At 42.4% G+C, this 23,819-nt stretch overlaps 1 protein-coding gene across 3 annotated transcripts in view; it reads left to right on the forward strand.

Annotated features, from left to right (window-relative positions):
* The window catches only part of znf385d (zinc finger protein 385D), a 62,510-nt gene extending 41,317 nt beyond the window's left edge, over nucleotides 1–21,193 (forward strand). For 2 of the 3 annotated variants that reach the window (XM_062985944.1, XM_062985946.1), the window contains 5 exons: nucleotides 3,644–3,815; nucleotides 14,708–14,968; nucleotides 16,614–16,795; nucleotides 17,926–18,039; nucleotides 18,678–21,193. In XM_062985944.1, coding sequence (XP_062842014.1) covers nucleotides 3,644–3,815; nucleotides 14,708–14,968; nucleotides 16,614–16,795; nucleotides 17,926–18,039; nucleotides 18,678–18,914 — 966 coding nt within the window. In that variant the 3' untranslated portion in view covers nucleotides 18,915–21,193. The remainder of the gene's footprint in view (nucleotides 1–3,643; nucleotides 3,816–14,707; nucleotides 14,969–16,613; nucleotides 16,796–17,925; nucleotides 18,040–18,677) is intronic. The other variant, XM_062985945.1, reaches the window with a different exon arrangement.
* The last annotated feature ends 2,626 nt before the right edge of the window (nucleotides 21,194–23,819 follow it).

A 23,819-nucleotide genomic window follows, 5' to 3' on the forward strand; every position in this document is an offset into this window, starting at 1 on the left:
ATTTGTACGCTTGGTTTGAGGGCTGTAAGGCGTCTCACATCTCTGATTACGCTGCTAGAAATGTCTGATCTATACTGTTAATGCGTTCTAATCGCAACGCAGTGACTTCTTTCTTTTTCTGTCACTTCTTTGTCAAAAGAAACAGATTTATAAGAAATCTCCCATATGCCAATATGCCAACCCTGAGAGAATTAATATATGAACCTGATTTTAAAACTAGTCTGACTCTGGGTCAGGAGGATGTCTGGAGGGGACTGAACGTGATGTCTGGAATTCGTATGTCTGTCATTTGGCCTGTCAGTCAGTGGAGTTCGCGTTCCTGAACGCCACGGTTGGGTAAACAAGAACGACTGAATGTGACCCTGTCAATGTCAGTCACAGCAACCTTTGTTCCTAGTCTTGAAAGGCTCAGAAATTGACAATGCTGTTGAATTATTGATCATCCAGGAGGCTTATCATGATTGGAAAACCAGCTGAGATGTTTATTTTAGTATTTTAAAGTTTCTTGGATGCATAAGAACATCTACATTCTATTTGACTAGATATTGGAACATAACTGTAGGAATTCCCTTTCATTTAACCCTCAAGCTTTGCTTAGGTTAGCCATTGATAAATCCCAAGAGTGTTGGAATGGGATGATGGGGTTGAGATCAAGGACCAGCCACGTTCTTCCACATTAAACTCATTTATTAATGGAGCTTCCTGTATGCACAAGCTGGAGGCACTTCATGGGGGCATTAAGACTTCCCTTTAGTAGAATGTAGGTCTATTCCAAGCCACTAGACCATCATTTCTCCTTCACCAAACATACCTTTTATGGTGCCATCCTGGCATTGCTCATTGCTCAGACTTTCTATAGTTCTATAGCTGTGTGTTTGACTCCAAAGACTTAGCATTGCACATGGTGATCTTAGACTTGTGTGCTGGTTTTTAAACACCTATAAACCTGATCTATGAAGGACGGTCAGTTTTTACATTATGCACACTTGTCTGTGTTGAGCTGTTGTTACTCCTAGACATTCATTCATTAAAATAACGGCACGTACAGTTGGCTGGGCAGCTCTTGAAAAACTGACTTGTTGTAAAGGTGCCATCCTGTCTAATATATGAGTTCTAATATATTGGACAGCAGAAAGTCCCACCCTGGTTCTGTCTGGACTCTGATCTAGACTTACTGTATATCAGTAAAAGCCTGGATTGTTAAACCAATCATCACTATAGGTACTGTAGGTAAAACTTAACCAGCTGGGCTAATCCCAAATGGTTTTAAATTGGCGACAAATGGTGCGACCCTAGATGTCAAAGCCATTATGGTTTACCCAATGTGGTAAACAAATATAGAGAGTAGAAAACCATTTGGAACTACCTTTGGGTTTACCTTGGAAGACGCTAACAGAGAAAGCATAGTTTCAGTTGCACATGTACAGTGTATCACAAAAGTGAGTACACCCCTCACATTTCTGCAGATATTTAAGTATATCTTTTCATGGGACAACACTGACAAAATGACACTTTGACACAATGAAAAGTAGTCTGTGTGCAGCTTATTTAACAGTGTAAATTTATTCTTCCCTCAAAATAACTCAATATACAGCCATTAATGTCTAAACCACCGGCAACAAAAGTGAGTACACCCCTTAGTGAAAGTTCCTGAAGTGTCAATATTTTGTGTGGCCACCATTATTTCCCAGAACTGCCTTAACTCTCCTGGGCATGGAGTTTACCAGAGCTTCACAGGTTGCCACTGGAATGCTTTTCCACTCCTCCATGACGACATCACGGAGCTGGCGGATATTCGAGACTTTGCGCTCCTCCACCTTCCGCTTGAGGATGCCCCAAAGATGTTCTATTGGGTTTAGGTCTGGAGACATGCTTGGTCAGTCCATCACCTTTACCCTCAGCCTCTTCAATAAAGCAGTGGTCGTCTTAGAGGCGTGTTTGGGGTCATTATTATGCTGGAACACTGCCCTGCGACCCAGTTTCCGGAGGGAGGGGATCATGCTCTGCTTCAGTATTTCACAGTACATATTGGAGTTCATGTGTCCCTCAATGAAATGTAACTCCCCAACACCGGCTGCACTCATGCAGCCCCAGACCATGGCATTCCCACCACCATGCTTGACTGTAGGCATGACACACTTATCTTTGTACACCTCACCTGATTGCCGCCACACATGCTTGAGACAGTCTGAACCAAACAAATTAATCTTGGTCTCATCAGACCATAGGACATGGTTCCAGTAATCCATGTCCTTTGTTGACATGTCTTCAGCAAACTGTTTGCGGGCTTTCTTGTGTAGAGACTTCAGAAGAGGCTTCCTTCTGGGGTGACAGCCATGCAGACCAATTTGATGTAGTGTGCGGCGTATGGTCTGAGCACTGACAGGCTGACCCCCCACCTTTTCAATCTCTGCAGCAATGCTGACAGCACTCCTGCGCCTATCTTTCAAAGACAGCAGTTGGATGTGACGCTGAGCACGTGCACTCAGCTTCTTTGGACGACCAACGCGAGGTCTGTTCTGAGTGGACTCTGCTCTTTTAAAACGCTGGATGATCTTGGCCACTGTGCTGCAGCTAAGTTTCAGGGTGTTGGCCATCTTCATGTAGCGCAACAATTCGTCTTTTAAGATCCTCAGAGAGTTCTTTGCCATGAGGTGCCATGTTGGAACTTTCAGTGACCAGTATGAGAGAGTGTGAGAGCTGTACTACTAAATTGAACACGCCTGCTCCCTATGCACACCTGAGACCTAGTAACACTAACAAATCACATGACATTTTGGAGGGAAAATGACAAGCAGTGCTCAATTTGGACATTTAGGGGTGTAGTCTCTTAGGGGTGTACTCACTTTTGTTGCCGGTGGTTTAGACATTAATGGCTGTATATTGAGTTATTTTGAGGGAAGAATAAATTTACACTGTTATATAAGCTGCACACAGACTACTTTTCATTGTGTCAAAGTGTCATTTTGTCAGTGTTGTCCCATGAAAAGATATACTTAAATATCTGCAGAAATGTGAGGGGTGTACTCACTTTTGTGATACACTGTATTTACATGAAGGATTCTGGGTAAAACAGACTTCTTTTGCTTGTTGGATACAATGCCATCATAGCCACGGTCCTAAATTCTACATTGAGAGTCACAGGGACCTCAATTTATTGTGCAAAAGACCAAAACGAGTCAGAAAGACGTTTACAATTGCTGGAAATGAAAAGCTTTGACAATTTGGATTTGACCTCATTTTAACTGCCATCAGGGATCCAATAGAACTTCCTGGATCCAACTCTCGCTTCCCCGGTACCCTGGGGCGGATGGATTCGGTTTGTCATCTTACAATGCAGCTGAGCTGTGACTGAGGCCTGAAACTGCTAGAAATGTGGCCTTGGTTACATCCCAGTTGCTTCCAAGGAAGCAAATCAAAACTCTTGGCTTTTACAGTTTGTTGTGGTTCCCAGATTCTCAACCCCATACTGATGTTTTGAATTCTCTCTCCCTTCTCTCTCTCTCTCTCTCTCTCTCTCTCTCTCTCTCTCTCTCTCTCTCTCTCTCTCTCTCTCTCTCTCTCTCTCACTCACTCTCACTCTCACTCTCTTTTCTTCTCATTTATCCTCATCCTCTCCATCTTGGCACCGTTTCTCCATCAGAGCCAGGCCGTGTCCCACTACAAAGGAACCAAACATGCCAAGAAGATTAAATCTCTGGAGTCGCCCAAGTGCAAGCGGAAATGTTCTCTGATGAATGGCGAAAATAGCAACAAGGAGCCCATTAAGAGCCTCTCGCCTTCCAAACCACTCATGACCCCCATCAAAAGTAAAGGTAGGAGTGCTGGGTCTTATATTTATTTGCATATATCACTGTCACTGTTGGGGAAGAAAAGGTTCCTCAATGGTCCTTTTGTTTATCAGGTCTAGGTAATACCATTTTTTTTTTTTACTTTTTGATGCACCAAAGGAGACGAAACTCCTGAACCAAAACAAAAGAGTCCCTGAGCCACATGATTCTCACAAATCAAACTAGAGAAGATAAACCTCCGTAAAGATCACGATGCGTCGAGTGCCACACGACTGTCAGGAAAGATCAGACACCTCACACCAAATGATCCTTTATTTCTGCTCTTCAGAAACAGCAACATGTGTTTGTTTGTTTGTCGAAACGTTAGCCGCTGATGAATATTAATTAGCAGCGATGGCAGAGACAGATAGCGGAAAGGCGAAAAGGTGAATTAGCTGGTCTAACCGTGGAACCGTGCCAGAAATGGAAAGTGGAGGGCAAAGTGGCTGCCAACTTCTATATATGGGTGTAATGCCAGCATAGGGGTGAATATTTACCATGGTAAATGGGATGTCTATCCGGAAGTTAATGAAATAAGTTGGTTTTTGCCATTGAAATCTCGTTTAATAACGATTATTATAGAAATCATGGCATAAATTACTGTATTTCATGGCAGTCATCAGTCTTCATTGGATCCAGAATCCACGTTTACATGCAGCCTCATAATCTGTTAACAATCCATGTATACTAGCCAGATTAAGGCCATTTCCAATACAGTTTCTGTCCTATTTAATGAGGTGGCTATTCCTTTAAATTACCCATTAAATAAAATAACAATCGCCATGTAAACATCTATATCCCATTACATTCCCAATCACGCATGTGCATTAGCATCATCGTGGAAAACTGGTTTGCAGAAAAGACAAAGTTAATGCTGCTAATTCAAAAATACTTAAAACTAGTTGCGTTGATTTACTTAAATAATTAAATTGCCCTTTTTTAATTAGAGAATGTGAAGTATATTTTCCTGTATCCATCATAATTTTAAATCTATTAAAATACAAACACACTGACTGAAAACTCAGGTAACAAATGTCCAGCTGTGTGTGTGTGTGTGTGTGTGTGAGTGTGTGTTGATGCCTTGCAGTTCCTCCGAGATGCACAGAGGACATTGAGATTGTTGCTATAGATTAAAAGATGCGTCAGCAGCTGTATGTCAGTCGGTTCTGTGTGTGTGTGTGTGTGTGTGTGTGTGTGTGTGTGAGCCTATAGTCCCGATGCCATCCCTCAGTTCCGCTTCAGTGCTGTAGGAAATGTACCCTGATATTAGCTATTAACGAGCAGATTGTCGGGGGAGCCATGCCAGTTCTGACAGCTGTACAATAAGAGAGAGGGAGAGGGAGAGGGGTGGGTAGGAACAGTGGCCGAGCGAGAGGAGGTAGAGGTGAGGTGAGGGTAAGGAGCGATGGGGGTGGACAGAGAGGGGTAACTAGTCTTGTTCAGTCATCAGCACCAGTGAACTGGACATCTCTCATGAGAAAGCAGACTAGCACTAAGCATGCAGTGAGCTGGAAAAACCCCTCACACACACACACACACACACACACACACACACACACACACACACCTACAGTGAGTTTGGAGGTACTTAGCAAAGCAGTGTAGATGCCCGACTGGCTGATGGCACAGCTACGATCCGCGATTTGAATTTCCGCTGTGCCATCGGCTAGCATATTTTACCTCCACGCCACCCAAGCACCTCTTAATCCGGTCAAGGTCTCTTTATTTATTATTACTGCTTCTGTTTTATTTGTACCTTTATCTGAGTTCTCTTTCATCTTTATTGCATTTTTTCTTCTTTTAGCTCCTTATTTAAGGAGATATCAAATTATTTAACCTACACCCATTAGTCTCTCTGTGGGTGGCACTGTCACCCGATTCCCAGATGGGGCGGTCCTGGTCCTTTCTGTGTGGCTCGAGGGTCCGTGTGGGTTTCTCCTAGGAGCTCCGGTTTCCTCCCACAATCCAAAGATATCCAGTCAGGTTAATCTGAGATGCTAAAGTCTCCCTAGGTATGAGTGTGTGTGACCTGGGGACATGTCCAGGGTGTTTCCTGTCTTTCGCCCAGTGAATCGGACCCACTGAGACCCTAAATAGGATCAAGCGGTGGTAAAGCAGACAATGAATAAGTGAATAAGTCCTCATGTTGTTTTAAAGTTGAGATTTTTGGACTACAAAGTTGGAAGTACGAGGGACCTTCAAAAAGTTTCTGCACTTTTATATTTTGGTTATAAGCGGTGAAGGTGTAGTTGGAGGAGTGGGAATCGGTCATGTCTGAGAGACTGAGAGGCGCTTATAGTCTGGATTTAGCTCCATCTGATTTCCACCTTTTTGGACGCTCAAAGAAGCTTTAAGGGGAAGAAGATTTTCATGTGATGATGATGTGAAAGCAGTGGTGCATCAGTGGCTACGTGCTCAACCAAAAACATTAAAAAGTCGGTACGATGCTGGAAAAATGCATTGGAAAGCGACTATGTAGAAAAGTAATGGAATTTGCTTTTATAAATATTTTTATAAATACTTTATGCATTTTCTCACTTTTTAGCGGGTCCAATTGCCCGATTGTGTCATGCCTCCTCTCCACCAGTGCCGATCCCCACTCTGATTGAGGAGAACGAAGCTAACCCACACCCCCTCAACACGTGGGCAGCATGCCGTATGCATCTTATCACCTACACTTTGACGAGTGCAGTGCAGCTCAGCATTGTGTACGGAGAGACACACCCTGAGAGCACTCTATACTCATCTCTGTGCAGGCACCATCAATCAACCAGCAGAGGTCGTAATTGCACCAGTCATGAGAGAGACCCCATCCGGCTTAGTCCCGCCCATATCTGAACAACAGGCCAATCGTTGTTGATGTGGCCGCTCAGCCTTAGCCGGCAGGCAGAGCCGAGATTCGATACGATGTGAGATCCCAGCTCTGGTGTTCAGCGTGTGTTTTTACCGCTGCGCCACCTGAGCGGCTGACATTTGTTTTTAAATAGTTTAAAAAAAGTGTGGAAACTTTTTGAAGAACCCTCATATATATATCATATATATATGTTAGCAACGTAGGGTGTCTACATACTTTTGGCCTGATAGTACAGACAGATATGTTCAGTATGACCGAGCCAGCCAGGCGTTTCTGACACCACTGTATGAATGAAAATATAAATAAGAAATGAAACGATCGAAGCACATTTTTAAATCACCTTATTTCAGGAGAAGCGAGCTTCCTGTGATTCATTTCTTAATTATGGGGTATTATTTGGGGCCTAATCATTTTAATTAAAGATATTAATCCAGCATCGTGGGGAAAATGGAATCAGAACTTGAGGGAATGGCGGAGCTCGGTGCATTCTAACGAGGGTGGAGGGGTTTTAATAAAGCTACTGTAATTAAGGAGCCGAGAGCCGAAAGCCTGAGGAGCGAAACTTTACTCCGTCTTTCCTCTCGTCCTCTGTGCTCACTGGTTCGGAAAGGGAACGTGTCGGAGGACGGCTCTCTCATTGTCTCGCTGTTTTGTCCTTCGTCCTGCTGGGGACTAAGAGATTGATTACAGCAATTACAGACATTAATGAGGAGGACCGAGGTCTGTTTCTTTTGCTCAGTGCAGGTTCAGGTCGGTGCGGCTGAGGATTAGGAATTAGCAGCAGAGTGAAAAAGAACCAAAGCTGGAAGTCTGTTAGGAGTTTTGTATGTTCTTCTCCCATCTGTGTGGTTTTTTTTTTTTTGGGTATTCTTGTTTCTGACCCTGCGCTCTGACCCCAGCTTCCAAACAAGCTGGGATATGTGAAGAAAGAATTCTGTTGTACTGTACACCTGTATATATACACTGATCAGCCATAACATTAAAACCACCTCCTTGTTTCTACACTCACTGTCCATTTTATCAGCTCCACTTACCATATAGAAGCACTTTGTAGTTCTACAATTACTGACTGTAGTCCATCTGTTTCTCTACATGCTTTGTTAGCTCCTTTCATGCTGTTCTTCAATGGTCAGGACCCCCACAGGACCACCACAGAGCAGGTATTATTTGGGTGGTGGATCATTTTCAGCACTGCAGTGACACTGACATGGTGGTGGTGTGTTAGTGTGTGTTGTGCTGGTATGAGTGGATCAGACACAGCAGCGCTGCTGGAGTTTTTAAACACCTCACTGTCACTGCTGGACTGAGAATAGCCCACCAAACAAAAATATCCAGCCAACAGCGCCCCGTGGGCAGCGTCCTGTGACCACTGATGAAGGTCTAGAAGATGACCGACTCAAACAGCAGCAATAGATGAGCGATCGTCTCTGACTTTACACCATCTGACAGTGAGTGGACACAGTATTTAAAAACTCCAGCAGCGCTGCTGTGTCAGCACAACACACACTAACACACCACCACCATGTCAGTGTCACTGCAGTGCTGAGAATGATCCACCACCTAAATAATACCTGCTATGTGGTGGTCCTGTGGAGGTCCTGACCATTGAAAGGGGGCTAACAAAGCATGTAGAGAAACAGATGGACTACAGTCCGTAATTGTAAAACTACAAAGTGCTTCTATATGGTAAGTGGAGCTGATAAAATGGACAGTGAGTGTAGAAACAAGGAGGTGGTTTATAAATGACACATAAAGGCATTCTATTCTAAATTATAACTGTATAAAATATACATTTTAATATTGCCAAGGGTTCAGAATTCATGCACCATTAAGCGAACTCTATTAAAATTAATGGGTGCCGATGCTAACCACTCTCTCAAGCTCTTATAGTATCTTGGTCAGCAAAAATATTTCTTCATAACTATGATGGTGCTTGGCTGAGGTGCTGGGCATCCACCACTGAAATGTCGAGCTCTGGAGTTTGAATCCCAGGCGGTGCTATCGACCTAGCTGGCCGTCCCTCTAGTGAGGGGAAGGTCTAGGTTTCACTGCCGCTGTGCAATTCCAACCTCTGTTGGCACAATACAACGTCCTATACATGTACAAACGCTGTAAACCTTGGAGTGTAATTCAGGTGCTTCATCGATGTTGTCCAGATCTCAGATGTTCATCAGTCCTGTTTAGATCCTGCTGAGCAGGTTTACCTCCATGTGGCAGGGCTGGTAGGTGACCAGTCGACCTGAAGTGCCGTATCCGCCCTCTGATGAATTACAGGATGCACAAAAAAATGGAACGTGGCCTTTTCTCACTGCAATAAGTTGGATTTTTAAAGGTCACATGATTAGATGTTGTTCTTCTCGACCTCACTCGGTACCACCAAACCTTTGCAAGATTGGCAAGTTGCCGTGCTTCGTTGCGCGAGCCGCAGTGCTGACCGTCGTCTTTTCGTTCCATTTTTAAAATGAATCAGTATAGAAGTACTGTGCTGATTTAAGCAGCAGAAATTTTGTCAGGCTATTTTTAAAGCGCACCGACACTGTGCAAACTTCAAACCAGCCGTCTACACCACGTCCATCAACAAAAAGTGGTATAATGGGGTTCTGCTCTCTCTTCTAACCGCTTTTTACAAAGACCTGAGCTTGCAGTATGCTTTGTCAGTGTGCGTTTGCTCATTTTGACCGGCATCTCCCGAGACGTCAGCGGAAAGCAGTTACTCAGCCGTTCCTGTTTTGGTCTGAAATTTCACACCTCCATTGTGACCCAAGAATGGTCATGATAATGGACAGATAAACATCTACTGTGTTTTGTTCGGGTCAAGCCGAGTCAACGATGTGCTCTAGCAGGCGAGGATAAGTTCCAGTTACTGCTAACAAATCGTCCAGCTAATCACCTGCGGCCGGTCCAGTGCAACTTCCAGGCCATTAGAGCGCTGGAGGGGAAGCATTACTATTTCTGAACACGGCTATTAGGTCAACAAATGGGGCATGGTGTTAAGAATGGTTAACACTTAACTGTCCCAACATTTTTTAAGTTAAATTGAGCAACCAAATCTAAAGGTTTTCTGACAAGACGTGAAAAATAATGTCAAAAATTCCATGTCAAGAATTTTATTTGGGAAAAAAACTCTTTATAGAGTATATTGTAAGTAAATCAAATAATTAGGGCTGGCACCGATCTGATACCCGGTCCGATTTTGGCCCAAATCACTGGATCGGATATCAGAATGAAAAAAACGTGTAATCTGATCCGATACTGTTGCTTAATGTAAGCAACTTAATGTAAGCACAACTTAATGTAAATAAGGCCATTGTTTGTGTGTATTTTAAAAAATCATCTACTACTGCCACATCTAAAAACACTGTTTAAACACAATAAAAATTGCTTTATAAATGATAAATCGCTCACTTAAGATAAAGAACCTATCTTGTCCTGGCTTGTAGATCTCTCATCTTTATGAAATAAAACAAACGACAACGTTTCCCGTTTAGCCACAGACGTCCTCTTTAAAATCCAGCAGGGTTTAATAATATGCACGCTTTGGTTTTTAATAATCTAAAAACGTGACAGAACTTTAACAGAAAATCAAAAAAAATTGGTCTATCACGTTTGATTGACATCCACATCTTCCAATTGTGGACACTTTTGTTAAACAAGCCAAAAATGCTGCTAAATGTTGTGTGTGTGTAAAAGTGAAAATAAAAACAGCACTTTTGCATAAGTGTGATGTTGTAGTTTCTGTATTTCTTCCTTTAGAATATTTGTTTTACAGTCTGAGCGTTATGTAGATAGCTAGTTTACCCATGGTGCATTGAGACATATTATTACTGCTCAGTTGTTTGAGAGAAGAAAATGACGGTGTCGGACTTGTATCGGTATCGGCAGATACTCAATTTGCATCGGTATCGGACATAAAAAAGTGGTATAGAGCCAGCCCTAGTATTTATGTATTTCATTTTTACTTTTTCTCCCTAAAAATCCAAACACAGTTTGTGATTGTTTATCCACTACTCATGCAGAGCCACAGTCAAACAATAAGCCAATGGAATCACAAGCCGACTCTTAGACACATCTAATTGGGTCCGTTTAGCATCCGGCCAGGCCGGTAAAGCAGCTGAGACTCATACCCGAGAGCTTAAACGAGCCACAGTGGTGGCATTGGCATTAGACTGCTATGCCCATTTAAGCTCCCGCCCGCCTTATCCTTTTTACTCTGCAGAGTTTGGAGTTGATATTTTACACCCTGAGAGCATGGCCAGTCAGCTCCTAGCCATAGGTTGGAATCAGGATCATTATCAGGCATGAAAGGGGAAGCGCCACTCAGAATCCTCTTTTACAACATTTTGTTGGTATATCTAGGTGAAGAATGCAGCAACATACTGATGTAATATGATTCTTTAACCCCTACTATTTATTAACAGCTCGCACAAAAGAAGCATTCTCTCATCCATATTCCGATTATCTGATTTTCAATAAGCCACTTTGGTAGTCTCCACATTTTTCTTTCGGCTGTTTCCATATTTATGGGTCGACACAGCGGATCTGGTCTGCATACCAGACTTGGAATAGGACACAACCTTCTATCTGGGCTTGGAACTGGCACTAAGAAGTGCGCGTCCCATGTCCCGGTTATAGACAATTATGTCCTGCAGATGCCTGACCGGCCGATAGCACCGCTGGGACTCGAGCTGGGACTGGAACCCAAGATATCAGCAAGTGGTTGGTTAGCTGATTTTACTTTACCGCTGCACCACCCGAGCTTCCTGGTATCTGCTACTTCAAGAGGGAAAATAAAGAACTGATAGAATTAAATGGTATTTTAACAAAGAGTAAATCATCTGCAGCAAATATAAATAGAACAATCGTTGTGGGGACTGTCTGGTTCAGCTCCCTTGGAATCATCTTGTTCTTGCCGACCCAAATATTTTGACTCTTGGCTGCTTTTTAAATCCAGCTTCAGCATCTCCGCCCATATGCAGGTGCTGACCTGTTTCTGTAGATAATCTGATGGGCCGGTTGGGCAGCCATGAATCTCTCATCTCTCAGATCTTCCTGACAGCATGATCAGCAGCGCTAATAAATAAGAGCTACTTAATGGCTCACCAAAACAGAGAGATATAATTCGGTATCGATCGGGTCTCAGCGCCGAGATGAAGAAAGAGGACGCCGGCCGCGTTACGTCTGCACAAAGAGTCAAAGACTCCAGGGATATTGATCACTGATACGCCGCCAACGCCGGAGCTTATTCGGAGAGAAAGAGAGCGGCGGCAGTTCATCTTCTTCAGTGTAATTAATTTCACTGTCAGCTTCATTAGGTTATATTGACACCCAACACCATTGATCTTGATTTATGACGCCACCGTTTTCTTCTGCCGTCACTGTGATATATTAACTCCTCATAAAAGAAACAGGCGATGAAGGACAGAAAATTGTGACGAATGTTCTCAAATGCTCTCAAATGAAAACCCAATATTTTCTTTTCTTCTTATTTAAAACATAAACCATGTGAACAAACGTATTGGGACCACTTCTAATGGTTTCCAACACGTATAATAAATTAATTATATAAAAAAATTATATGCTTCCAACTTTGCAACAGTTTAAGGAAGGCCCTTTACTCTTCCAGCATGCCTGTGCACAAAAAAAGCTCGGTGTGTGTATGTAAAAGGGGTTTCATATCGATAAATCAAATAATTAATGTGAACCTTATGATTGTTCTTACGTTTATTGCGTTAGTTTTACGATGGTCCCTAACTCGTTAGTATCAGTGGGAGTTCATCAGTAAAAGCCGTTTTATTTTCATAAACAATCGTAATCCTGGATTAAACATGAAATTGTGATCATGTTGCCAACTTTTATATGTCTATAATTTGTAAAATTAGTTGGTATTACGTGATTTTTCCGACTGAATGTTGAATTTGAAACTTTACCACAGTACATCAGACAACACTGTGTAGCTTGTTTTGCTGTATTAAGTCTGTTTACAACTGTTAACAATTGTTTTTCCCTAATATAATTTAGTACCATTTTACAGCCAGTGATGGGATGAATAAGCGTTCAGGCTTCGAAAAAACACCTGACAACACTGTTCGCGAACACACCCTTGTCAGCAAACTAGATTAGTAAACCTAATTTAACATTTTTTCTAAGTTTAAGTGAACGTGAACACTCCCCGAATCCCCTCAGCAACACTTCACGTTTAAAATTGATTTTATATGTTTTAAAAGTTGTTTTTTCTTTCTTTTATATAACACTTATATAGCGCATTAAACACCATACCGGCTCAGTCAATGAGAAACACAGACAAAGCACTGCGTCATTCTCTACTCATTATAATATAGCACTGTTACAGGTGTTGCTAATGCTCGTTGATGAGCGCGGTGTTTGATGGGAAATGCAGTTCTTATGAACTACGCCTCGCCGTTTGGTGCTTTCTATTTGACCTCAGTGGGAAATAGTGGAGTCCTAAACTCCCTTTCTTAAGTAATTTTTTTAGATTATGGTATAATGTTTCTGTATAAACGTTAATTTGACAGATCTAATGTGACATAAACATGAAGGCCTAAGATTTATGGTAAAATTAAGCACGCATGGAAGTTTTCAATAAGCTAAATTAACAAATAAGTATTCAGAACGGGATTGTAGCTAAGAGCACAAGGTACATATTCACAGGCTGATATGACTTAATTCTTTTAATGAATAAAATTATTAATTCATTTACTGGTCAGAGTCGCGATGAGTCTGATTTGTTGGTCAAAAGGCAGGTTGCCAGTCCATCACAGGGCACACACACACACATATACACACACGTGGCAGATTTAAGTAGCTCCAATTGGCCTGACTGCATGTCTTTGGACTCGAGAGAGGAAACCGGAGCACCCATAAGAAACCCATGCAAACACAGGGAGAACATGCGAACTCGACACAGAAAGGACCCTGGGAATCAAGCCCAGGCCCTTCTTAATGTAAGGCGGCAACACCACCGTGCCACCCTTAAATGAAATTATGAATTTGTAAAATATGTTTTCGGGCGGCACGGTGGCTTAGTGGGTAGCACTGTCGCCTCACAGCAAGAAGGTCCTGCGTTCGATCCCCAGGCGTGGTCCGGGTACTTTCTGTGTGGAGTTTGCATGTTCTCCCCGTGTCTGCGTGGGTTTCCTCCGGGTGTGTTTACGTGTGTCTGCCCTGTGATGGACTGGTGTCCCGTCCAGGGTGTTACTGTGTGCCTTGCGCCCATTGAAAAGCTGGGATAGGCTCCAGCACCCCCCCCCCCCCCCCCATGACTCCATGAATGTTTTCCAGGTTTATTATGTTTTGCATATTGATCTGATATAATCCTATAAGACAAACATGCAATAAGCCCCAGATAGTATGTCTACATTTTCTATAAAGTAAATTGGAAAGGGGGCAATTACTTTTTTCAAACCAGTATATGTGCTGTAATGTGTAAAGTATTGCCTCTCCTTATGGGATAAATTCCATTCAGATCCACAGATAAGTGTCATTCTTTTCTTAACTGACCCAGAATTTTTATAGACACATTGGTAATAAAAAGACAAAAAGTCATTATGCACACACACCCAGCTGTGCACATCTGTGCGCTCACAAGATGGCGTCCCAGTGGGTTTTGGCTTGTAAACAGTAATGAAAACAGTTTGGAACAGTTCATGCGCATCACAACAGCACGCTATGTCCAAACACGCTATGTCCAGCACTGTCAACATGGTGAGCCTGAGAGACTCAGTCCTGCATTGCATTGTGACCCTGACCAGGATAAAGAAGCGGATGAAAATTAAATGTAAACAAACCTGATAAACAGTTGATTTATTGTATCTCTGTCACCTTTTGTAATGCTTACTTGTGTCCCCACCACAATTTGAAAACTATTTTTAAACCCCTGATTAATTCTTCTTCCTGAAACAAATCCCCACTTTTAAAAATGATTAATTTAATTTCTTTGTTGTGTAACAGTTTCACCTGGATTATGAAGTTACATCACTAACATACGCCTTGATTTCTTCTACAGATTCCAGTCCTGGTCCAGTGTCTGCATCCCTAGATAAACCTGCCTCCAGTGAGACCCAAGCAGACACCAAGCTTTTATCGACAGGAGAAGAGCGTCTTCTCCCTGACAGCCCCTGCTTGACTCCGGGAGTCGCTGTGGATGCTGAAGCTGAGCCGGAGACGGAAGCGGAGACGGAGGAGGAGAAAGCTTTACGTCTGCTTTACTGCTCACTGTGTAAAGTGGCCGTCAATTCAGCGTCTCAGCTCGAAGCTCACAACATTGGTGAGAACATGACAATCGACCAGGCTGTGATAGAAACAGATTCACTGTCCGGTATCTTGGATTAAAGGAATGAATTGGTCAACAGATTAATCCAGACTAAAGAATATAAACTGTAAGCTGTAAATAATGTACTGTAGAACATTAAATGACTGGATTAAAATTAGATAACATCTTACATAACATATTTTCTTAAAATGTGCAGTTTTAATTCAACGAGCTTTCGAGCCACACTACTTGAGCTACAACAAAATAGCTGCATCATTAGAGAGTGCCACCAACAGACTGACCTGTCTGCAGTCCAGACCTGTCTCATATTAAAAACTTGTGGTGCATTTTGAAGCTTAAAATATAACAACAGAACCCTGTATGGTCACACAGCTGAAGAAAAGACATGTTTGAGGGCCTTTCAGCACTGAGAAATGAATGCAGATCAGATTTAATTAGCAAATCACTGCTTTCTGTTTTTATAAGCACTTTAAATCCTGTCCCAACATTTCTGGAACTGAGGTTTGTGAGGACACGTTAAAACAGCAATATAAAAAGCATATAAAAGACATAAAGCATATTTAGATTCAATACTCTCCAGTCACGAGAACTGAAGTGGAGACTGAACACTGGGTGAAGATAAAGTGCTATCATCTACGCTGTAATAGAGCCATCGTCCAGAAATATTTGACCATAACCACAAAACTCAGCAGCTGTCCTGGCACTTTCATTTAGTGTTATATTACCGGTGAGATTTTTACTGCCGAACTGCTGCAGCTGTGCAAAACAGTCCAGCTGTGTGTCCTTAGATAAAACACTGGATGCCAGTTCTACGAGATACAGCAGAAGTTAACAGTGTACGCTGACTTATATGAGTGACGTTTAGTGGATTCAGAAAGTATTCACACCAGAGATGTTCACAAGTCACAAAATACGAGTCCGAGTCGAGTCACGAGTCAATATAATCTACATGTATTGGAAATGTAGCATAGAAATAAATAATCTGTAAGTTCAGATAAAAAACAACAACAGATTAGCGAGTGTATTTTGCCGTTTTATTTCGTGCCTTTGATACGTTTTGTTTTCATTGCAAATCACGGCACAGCGGCCGAAATCCAAAACACAGCAAATAAATCATAACCACTGCTTACCTTAGCTTCTGTTCTTCCAGATGCTATTACATTTATAAGCGTGTGTCCCATTAGGAATAGAATCCGTTATTTTGTAAATGTGCTTATAATTAAAAACCTCCAAACTTTTCCCGGTTGTGAAGTAAAACAGGAACTCGTTAGAAAGCCGATCGAGCGTTTCATTACCACGTCATCTGTGTGACGCAAACTGAATAAATACAAATAACAGCATTTCTTACTAACAATTAAAATCAGAAGCTCTGATTGGTTCAGAAAGCGGTTCTTACAATCATTAGCGACAATTCTGTAGGAGCGTTCCATTCACCCCGGTTGTTCCCAATTGTCACACGTTACTAATGTTAACACATGCTGACGCTAGGGACTCGAGTCATTTTTTTGCAAGTCATGAGTCGAGCCCGAGTCATTTAAAACGAGTCCGAGTCGAGTCTGAAGTCGCTTTGTGTGCGACTTACGCCCCCATCTCTGATTCACGATGCTATAAGAGTGATGTTTCTCTCCGGGTTCCTCAGGCACCAAGCACAAGACGATGCTGGAGGCACGGAACGGCAATGGCTCCATTAAGTCTTACCCCAGGGCGGGAGTGAAAAACAAGCTGGCGACGCCCGCCGTGGCGACCACGGGCCTCCAGAACAAGACATTCCACTGTGAAACGTGTGACGTGCATGTCAACTCCGAGACGCAGCTCAAACAGGTCAGAGGATCTGAAAACTCACCAGCAGGTCAAATATTAAGAATATAGATTTATTTTTTTATATAACAGCATATCTGAAGAGGAAGAGTTTAGAATATTTAACTGGGCACTTAGACAGGAACACCGTGGACAGGGCGACAATCCATCGCAGGGCTTCGACCATCTCCACCTCTCATCCAATCGTGTATGTAGACACCTGGCTGGTCGATAGCACTGCTGACATTCAAACCCTGAACTCAGCTGTGGTTGGCTTGCATGATAGACTCCATTAAAAACAACCTGTCTAAATGTTTATAGTTTTTATATTTATATAAAAATACGACTTACAAATACTAGAATACGATAATAGCAATTGCAGGTTTAGGACCTTGCTTAGGAGCCCAACAGTGGGAACTTGGCAGAGATGGGACTAGAGCCAGCAACCTTCTTATTACTAGACCAGCACCTTAAACACTTTCGGGACGGTGTTCTCTGGTCTGACAAATCAAAAATCGAACTCTTTATTTTTAAAGCAAGGAAGGTTTGTGCTTATGATCCTCAGTACAGACCCACAGTGAAGTATGGAGACGGGAGCATCATGATATGGGGCTGCTTCTCTGTACTGGAAAATGTTATTAAAGGAACCAAATCTGGAAACATTTAAACAATGAAAATGGTGAAAATGGAAACTTTATTGTGCCTGAATCCCCTAAATATCCATCAGTCCATCAGAGGGATCATCTGTCTAAAGAGAAAAGGGACAAATTTGAACCACAAGGCTGCAAAATCATAATTTTTTTTTTATTATTTATCAAGTCTGCTTGCCGAGATGCTTATCCCATTAAAATGTGTCATTTCTTTTAGGGTTTGGGTTTGTAAATGTGGCTTGTACAGACAAAAGTATTCACACGTGTGAAACATTTGGCCTCAGACATCTGCCTACATCTGTTTACATCTGTTTACAAGTGTCCTGGGTGCATTTAAACCTGCGGACATCCCTAACTGAACGTAATCTTGGATAATGGGGTGGAACTGAATGAAAGGAAACTGGGAAGGAAATCGTACTGAGTGAGGAAAGTGTTCAGATGAAAAGACTGAAATTTGTGATCCAGGAAGTAACTGTAAGAACTTGTGTGAATCTCTCCTCTCAGCACATCAGCAGCCGGCGCCATAAAGACCGGGCGGCAGGAAAACCAGCCAAGCCCAAGTTCAGTCCGTACACCAAAACCCTGAAAGGGCAGAGCAAACAACAAATGGCAAATACAGTAAGTCCATTACTGAATGTTAAATTACATAAAGTATATGACCAAACGCATTTGGACACCTGACAATGAGCTACAGTGACAGCCACTCACTTTGAAGTACAGTATATCTGTGGGAATTTGTGCCCCTTGTATGTCTGGGCACTGATGTTGGTCAAGAAAGTGTCAGGACATGCTGGAGGACACTGAAGTTTCTTTATAGAGCTTAGAACAGGAAAGGGCCTTCCCTAAACTGTTGCTGGAAAGTTGGAAGCATATAATTTTCTTTATATAGTTAATATTTATTATACCTGCATGTGATGTGGCTGAAACATGTGAATTTAAGAATTAGAAGGAAACCGGAGCACCCGGAGAAAACCCATATGGACACACAGTGGGTCGTTTCAAAAGGGATTAATATTATATTTAGTCTCCAGACTGTCTTAATAAAAAAAAAATAAGTCAAATAACAGCACTGCAAATTAAATTAAAGGAGTGCCTCAAGGCTCAATCATGGGACTAATAAAGATTACTATTTCTTCACCACCACTTTATTATTATTATTATTATTATTATTATATATTTGTATGCATTTAATATCAAACCATCGACCAATGATTTAGACTTTTAGGTTTCTAACCCTTGTCTGTCTTTCTATCCAGCAGGTCCAGGTGAAGCTGCCTCTGGGAAAGGACCTGTGCCAGTCACTGGCGGCTGCGGTCATACCCTCACATTTGGTGGCGGCCGCCGCGGCAGCCGCCGTAGGTTCTGGCTTTACAGTCCGTGCCAGCCCTAACCCGTCTTTTTTCCAGACGCAGACCCTTTCGGCGGCTCTGCTTCGCCCCGCCCCGGGACCTATCAGGACCAGCCATGCGCCAGTGTTATTTGCTCCATACTGACCTCCGTGACCTTCGATCGGTCAGATTTGCCACCCCAGCCCGTACGGGGAGCGAGGTCCGGTCGTGTGTTGCCTTTTCGAGCGTCTTTTTCCTCCCGGCATCACACGCCAGTCCTGCTCGGGTCGGATGTGCGATGCTTTACTGCAATAATGCAATAAATAAAGAGACAAACCAGGTAACTATGCATCACAACGTGTAATGAGCGTGACGTACTGACTCTAAGCTATAAACAGATTTTTTTGGTGGGTATTTTTTTTTTACTTACATCGTGTCTTCTTGTCGTCGTCGTTCGCTTCTGAAGATAAAGAGATTTTTGTTTCTGTGTTAAAAATTTGGGAAAAGGCTGAAACGAGGGAAAACGTTCTACTGCTCTGCTGGTTGCACTTTAAGCTCTTCCTCCTGTAGATGTCTTTAGTGCATCAAATAAGTAGAACACGGTCTGCTCCTCGCTGTGCGTACAGTTAAGGTCAGATGTTTACATGCACTCATACACGCTGGGTGTTCTGTAGTCTTGTGATTTCTGCAACTGTTCTTTTTCTGTGACTGAACGTCTAAAACACTCGTACTTTCTTGTCCTTTGTAGCGTGACCTCGTAAGTGCTTATTAGTAAATACGATTGACTACAGCTGGTGACATTCGAGTGTTATTCTTTGTTCGGGGCGCTTTATACATATTTAACCAATCATGACTGGTTTGCGGTTGGTTCTACAGCCTTGTGTAATAAACGAGGCACCCGGACAGTGATTGTACTTTATACATGGTTGATTAAAGCCTCGTAAGTTCAAGCACAAAGTCTGGGTAGGAAAATCTGCCAACAACACAGAGCTGAATACATTTATTTTAATTTACACAGTTACAGTTATGTTTAAATGCAATAAATACTTGTTTCTGTGACTGAATATTTAAAACAAATGTATTTTTTTGTCCTTTGTAACATGGCATGTTTGAATACAACTTCTGACCTCTCTGTGCCCATAGAAATAAAGCTAGGTTGACCACACCCATGAAAAAGTACATCAAACAGTGTCCTCATAATGCATGGTGTAAGGGTGCATTTACATGAGAAGCGGCAAAACCGCTGTTGTGCCGGCTGTGCTGTTGTTTCCTATTTATAGTGGCGGTGGCGGTGCTGCTTAGCTTGGCGCAGCACTCAAAGTTCACCTGATTGAACTTCTGACCTTCTTAAAGCGATGAGACAAACTGTTTTATATGATGCAGTAAAACCAACTGGGGCCATACAAACGATGCTTAACGTGAACAAAGTTTAATGTGACTTATCGTAGTAAAACAGCGAGTGAGGAATGTGATTAGTGGAGGAACTTATGAGCAGTAATAATGAAGAGAAGTTTAGTGCTCCTGTCTCCTTCTTTTACTACATTAAACCACGTTAAGCTTTATTTTGAACCAGAAGCGTTTTAGACTCTGGGAGCTGATTCTCTCAATTCTCACAATTTCTCAGAACCTCAAGCTGTAACACAAGTTTAAAAGTGAAACAGGGAGGAAAATCCAGATAAACACAGATACATGTGGAGCTCTTAGACTGGATATGATGGTTATTCCACACAAATGCAGATTCGTCTCATATTCACACTTTGATGATGTTTCAGCGCACCAAAGCTGTGATTTAGAGCCCTAAGAATGAACCCCATGATCTTGCTTGTTCTTTGCCCATGTGATCAGCAACGAACTTCAGTCGAGCTTCAAGGTGTCAGTTTTGAAGCAGAGGCTTCTTTTGGACTCCAATTGCCTGGCCGGGGGCCTGTATGGACAGCGATTGGCTCGTCCGAGGGAGGGAGGGAGGTTCAAAGGGATTCCTTATACCTGCTGCAACTACGACCTCTGCTGGCTAATTGATGCTGAGACGGGGGATACTGTGCGCAGATTGTGCTTTTGAATTGTTCACCTGTTACAAGTCACAGAGAAAGAACAGTAGCAGAAATACCACAGTGACGCGCATGTCTGTTAAACGTGTATGTAAACGTTTGACTTCAAGTGTATACGTAGTCTATGTCTACGTCTGTGTGTGTGTTTGTCGAAATGGAAAATGTTGGTGATAAAGTGAAAGCGGGTGGGTCAAAGTGAAAAACTGCTTATTTATTTTGACATTTAGTGTGAAACCTGCTTAAAAAGAAGAAGCTTTGGTGTGGGTGTGGGTTTGATTTTGTCCGAAAGCTACTCAAACGTGGAAACGTCTACGCAGGTCACGAGGACGGAGCTCATCCGTGCCAACAAACAATGTGAAAACGAAACAAAACGAATTTCAATAAAGTCTTACTTTACTAAAGTGCTTATGCCAATTCTCTCTCTCTTTCTCACACACACACACACACACACACACACACACACACCCACACACACACACACACACACACTCACACACACACAGCATGTTTTGATTAACTTCATGACTGGTGATTTATGGATGGGAACCGTTCCCGTTCATCTCAGCTCCACGTTGGAAGCGTTCTGTTTATTCTGGTCCATGAAGATCAGTTGTTATAATTAGCATATCTGTACAACCTCTCAACAAATCACGCAAGAACAATAAACATGAACAAAACATGAAGGCGTGCCACAAGGGTCGTTCCTGGGTCCGTGTCTTCTTCTTAATTCGGCTCGGTTTGGGATCCTCGATTCATTATGCGTACCCTCTCTACCACCTGCTCAGAGTTCTGCAGCTTCACTGCGAGCCTCGCTCGTCAGAATCCCGTAAGTCTCCGGGTTCTGGATGAACTCGGATGTTCCCCCCGACGGCCCCACGCCTGAACTCATTCAGTCTTCGCAGTTTGACAAATCAGCGCCTGAAAAAAAAGGTTCCATCCAGTGTGCACCAGTCCGATCCCAAACGAGTCACTTGTCAGCCGGGCGGGTAGTGAGAGCTGCCGAATGGTATTGTTGGCTCCATCGTGCGTACATAACTTATTTATGGACAAATAATGACCAACATCTGTCCGTGGGACGAGCTCATTCTGGAGCTGCTGTTCCAAGAAGCTGTCGATGCTCTCACACACACACACACACACACACACACATAGCTGGTTGTCATTTGGCCAGCTGAGGAAGCGACTCTAAACCAAATCGAATCGAGTGTTCGTAGCTCTGGCTCCTAAGTTTGCACGTGTTTTTATAAATATTATGCCAAGCGAAGCCATGAGAAAGAGTTTGTTTGGCGGCAGCTGTGCCAAGTTTGTATTACAACATCTACATGTACCAAGAAACAGACGTTTCCAGAATTTTCTTCTCATTTAATATGCACCAAATGGTCGAAAGTATCTGGACAACACTTATATTTGTTGATTTGTATTCGTCGAGGTGTTTCAGCCACTCAACAAGATTATAAAATTAACAATTTGCTGAAAGACAAAACAAATAAACCCCAAGTGCCATCTGAGGTACCATAATAAAGACTTAGTAATACTCTAGATACTTTCCTTCAAGCGGCCCATATTTTGTTTACAGTTTGTTTTTTTGTTTATAATAATAATATAAGTTACACTTACAGTATATAGCTCCTTTCACAAACCCAAGGTCGCTTTACATTCAAAATAAACAATCACACAGAAAATGAACAGAAAATAAACAGAAAAAAACAATCACACAGAAGTAGCTGAAGACGTTTATGTATTTTTACCCCTTTTTCTCCCGACTTTTAGCGCTTCCAACTGCCTGATCGCGTCATGCTTCCTCTCCACTAATGCCAATCCCCGCTCTGATTTGAGGAGAACGAAGCTAACCCACGCCCCCTCCAACACGTGTGCAGCAGCCATATGCATTTTGTCACCCACACTAGGCGAGTGCATATATGCGGATCAGCCTTGTGTACAGAGAGACACACCCTGATCTGCACTGTTTTCCCATCTCTGTGCAGGCGGCATCAATCAGCCAGCAGAGGTCATAGTGCATCAGTTATGAGGAGACCCTATCCGGCTTAATACCCCACCTTTATCTGAACAACAGACCAATCGTTGTTCGTGTGGCCGCTCAGTCCAGCCGGATGACAGAGCCGAGACTTGATACGATGTATTCGAAATGTATGTGTGACTATGTGTGATTATGATTTTTACGTGACCCAGGCAACACGTCAAAACATCAAATATATCAAAACAAAACACAAAACGAAATCTACTTAATTAATGAAAATGGTGGTGATCTGGTTCCACTGTGGTTTACAAGGTGTAACGTAGAGCCTCCACAAGAGGGTGTTTGTGTTCAACCCCATTTTTTTTTGGCTCAAAACCTGCTTTATAAATCACCTAATTTTAAACTAATACTGTACATTAGTTAGTTCACAACAGTCCCAGGAAAAAAAAAACTCCAGCAACTAATACAGCGGTACCTAGGAACTCAACTTCAGTTGGTTTTGGGAGTGATGTCGAGTTTAAAAGACGTTGAGTTTCAAGGTATTTTTTCCCATAAGGATGTTTGGGAAAAGTGTTAATGCGTTCCATGGTCCCGTGGAACTGCATGTTTTAGGCTCATGTAAAATAATGGGGTTGTTTTTTATCCTTATACACTGAAAATAACACAAATATAATATAAAAACACTGAAATACAATTAAAAACTGTGAAAAATCAATAAAAATACAATAAAAGCTGCACTTTAGCTTTACATCTTTATTGTTTCCTTATGCTTCTTAATTGTGGAGATGCTTCATCTTGGAGTACTGTATTCCGCTCAGTACCGGCGCATTCACATGAGAAGCGACAAAACCGCTTTTAAAGCTCAGCGTGACTTATTGTAGTAAAACAGCGAGTGAGGAATGTGATCAGTGGAGGAACTTATGAGCAGTAATAATGAAGAGAAGTTTAGTGCTCCTGTCTCCTTCTTTTACTACATTAAACCACGTTAAGCTTTATTTTGAACCAGAAGCGTTTTAGACTCTGGGAGAAGCTGATTCTGATTCT

Source organism: Trichomycterus rosablanca, chromosome 23 (assembly GCF_030014385.1).
Source record: "Trichomycterus rosablanca isolate fTriRos1 chromosome 23, fTriRos1.hap1, whole genome shotgun sequence".
NCBI lineage: Eukaryota > Metazoa > Chordata > Actinopteri > Siluriformes > Trichomycteridae > Trichomycterus > Trichomycterus rosablanca.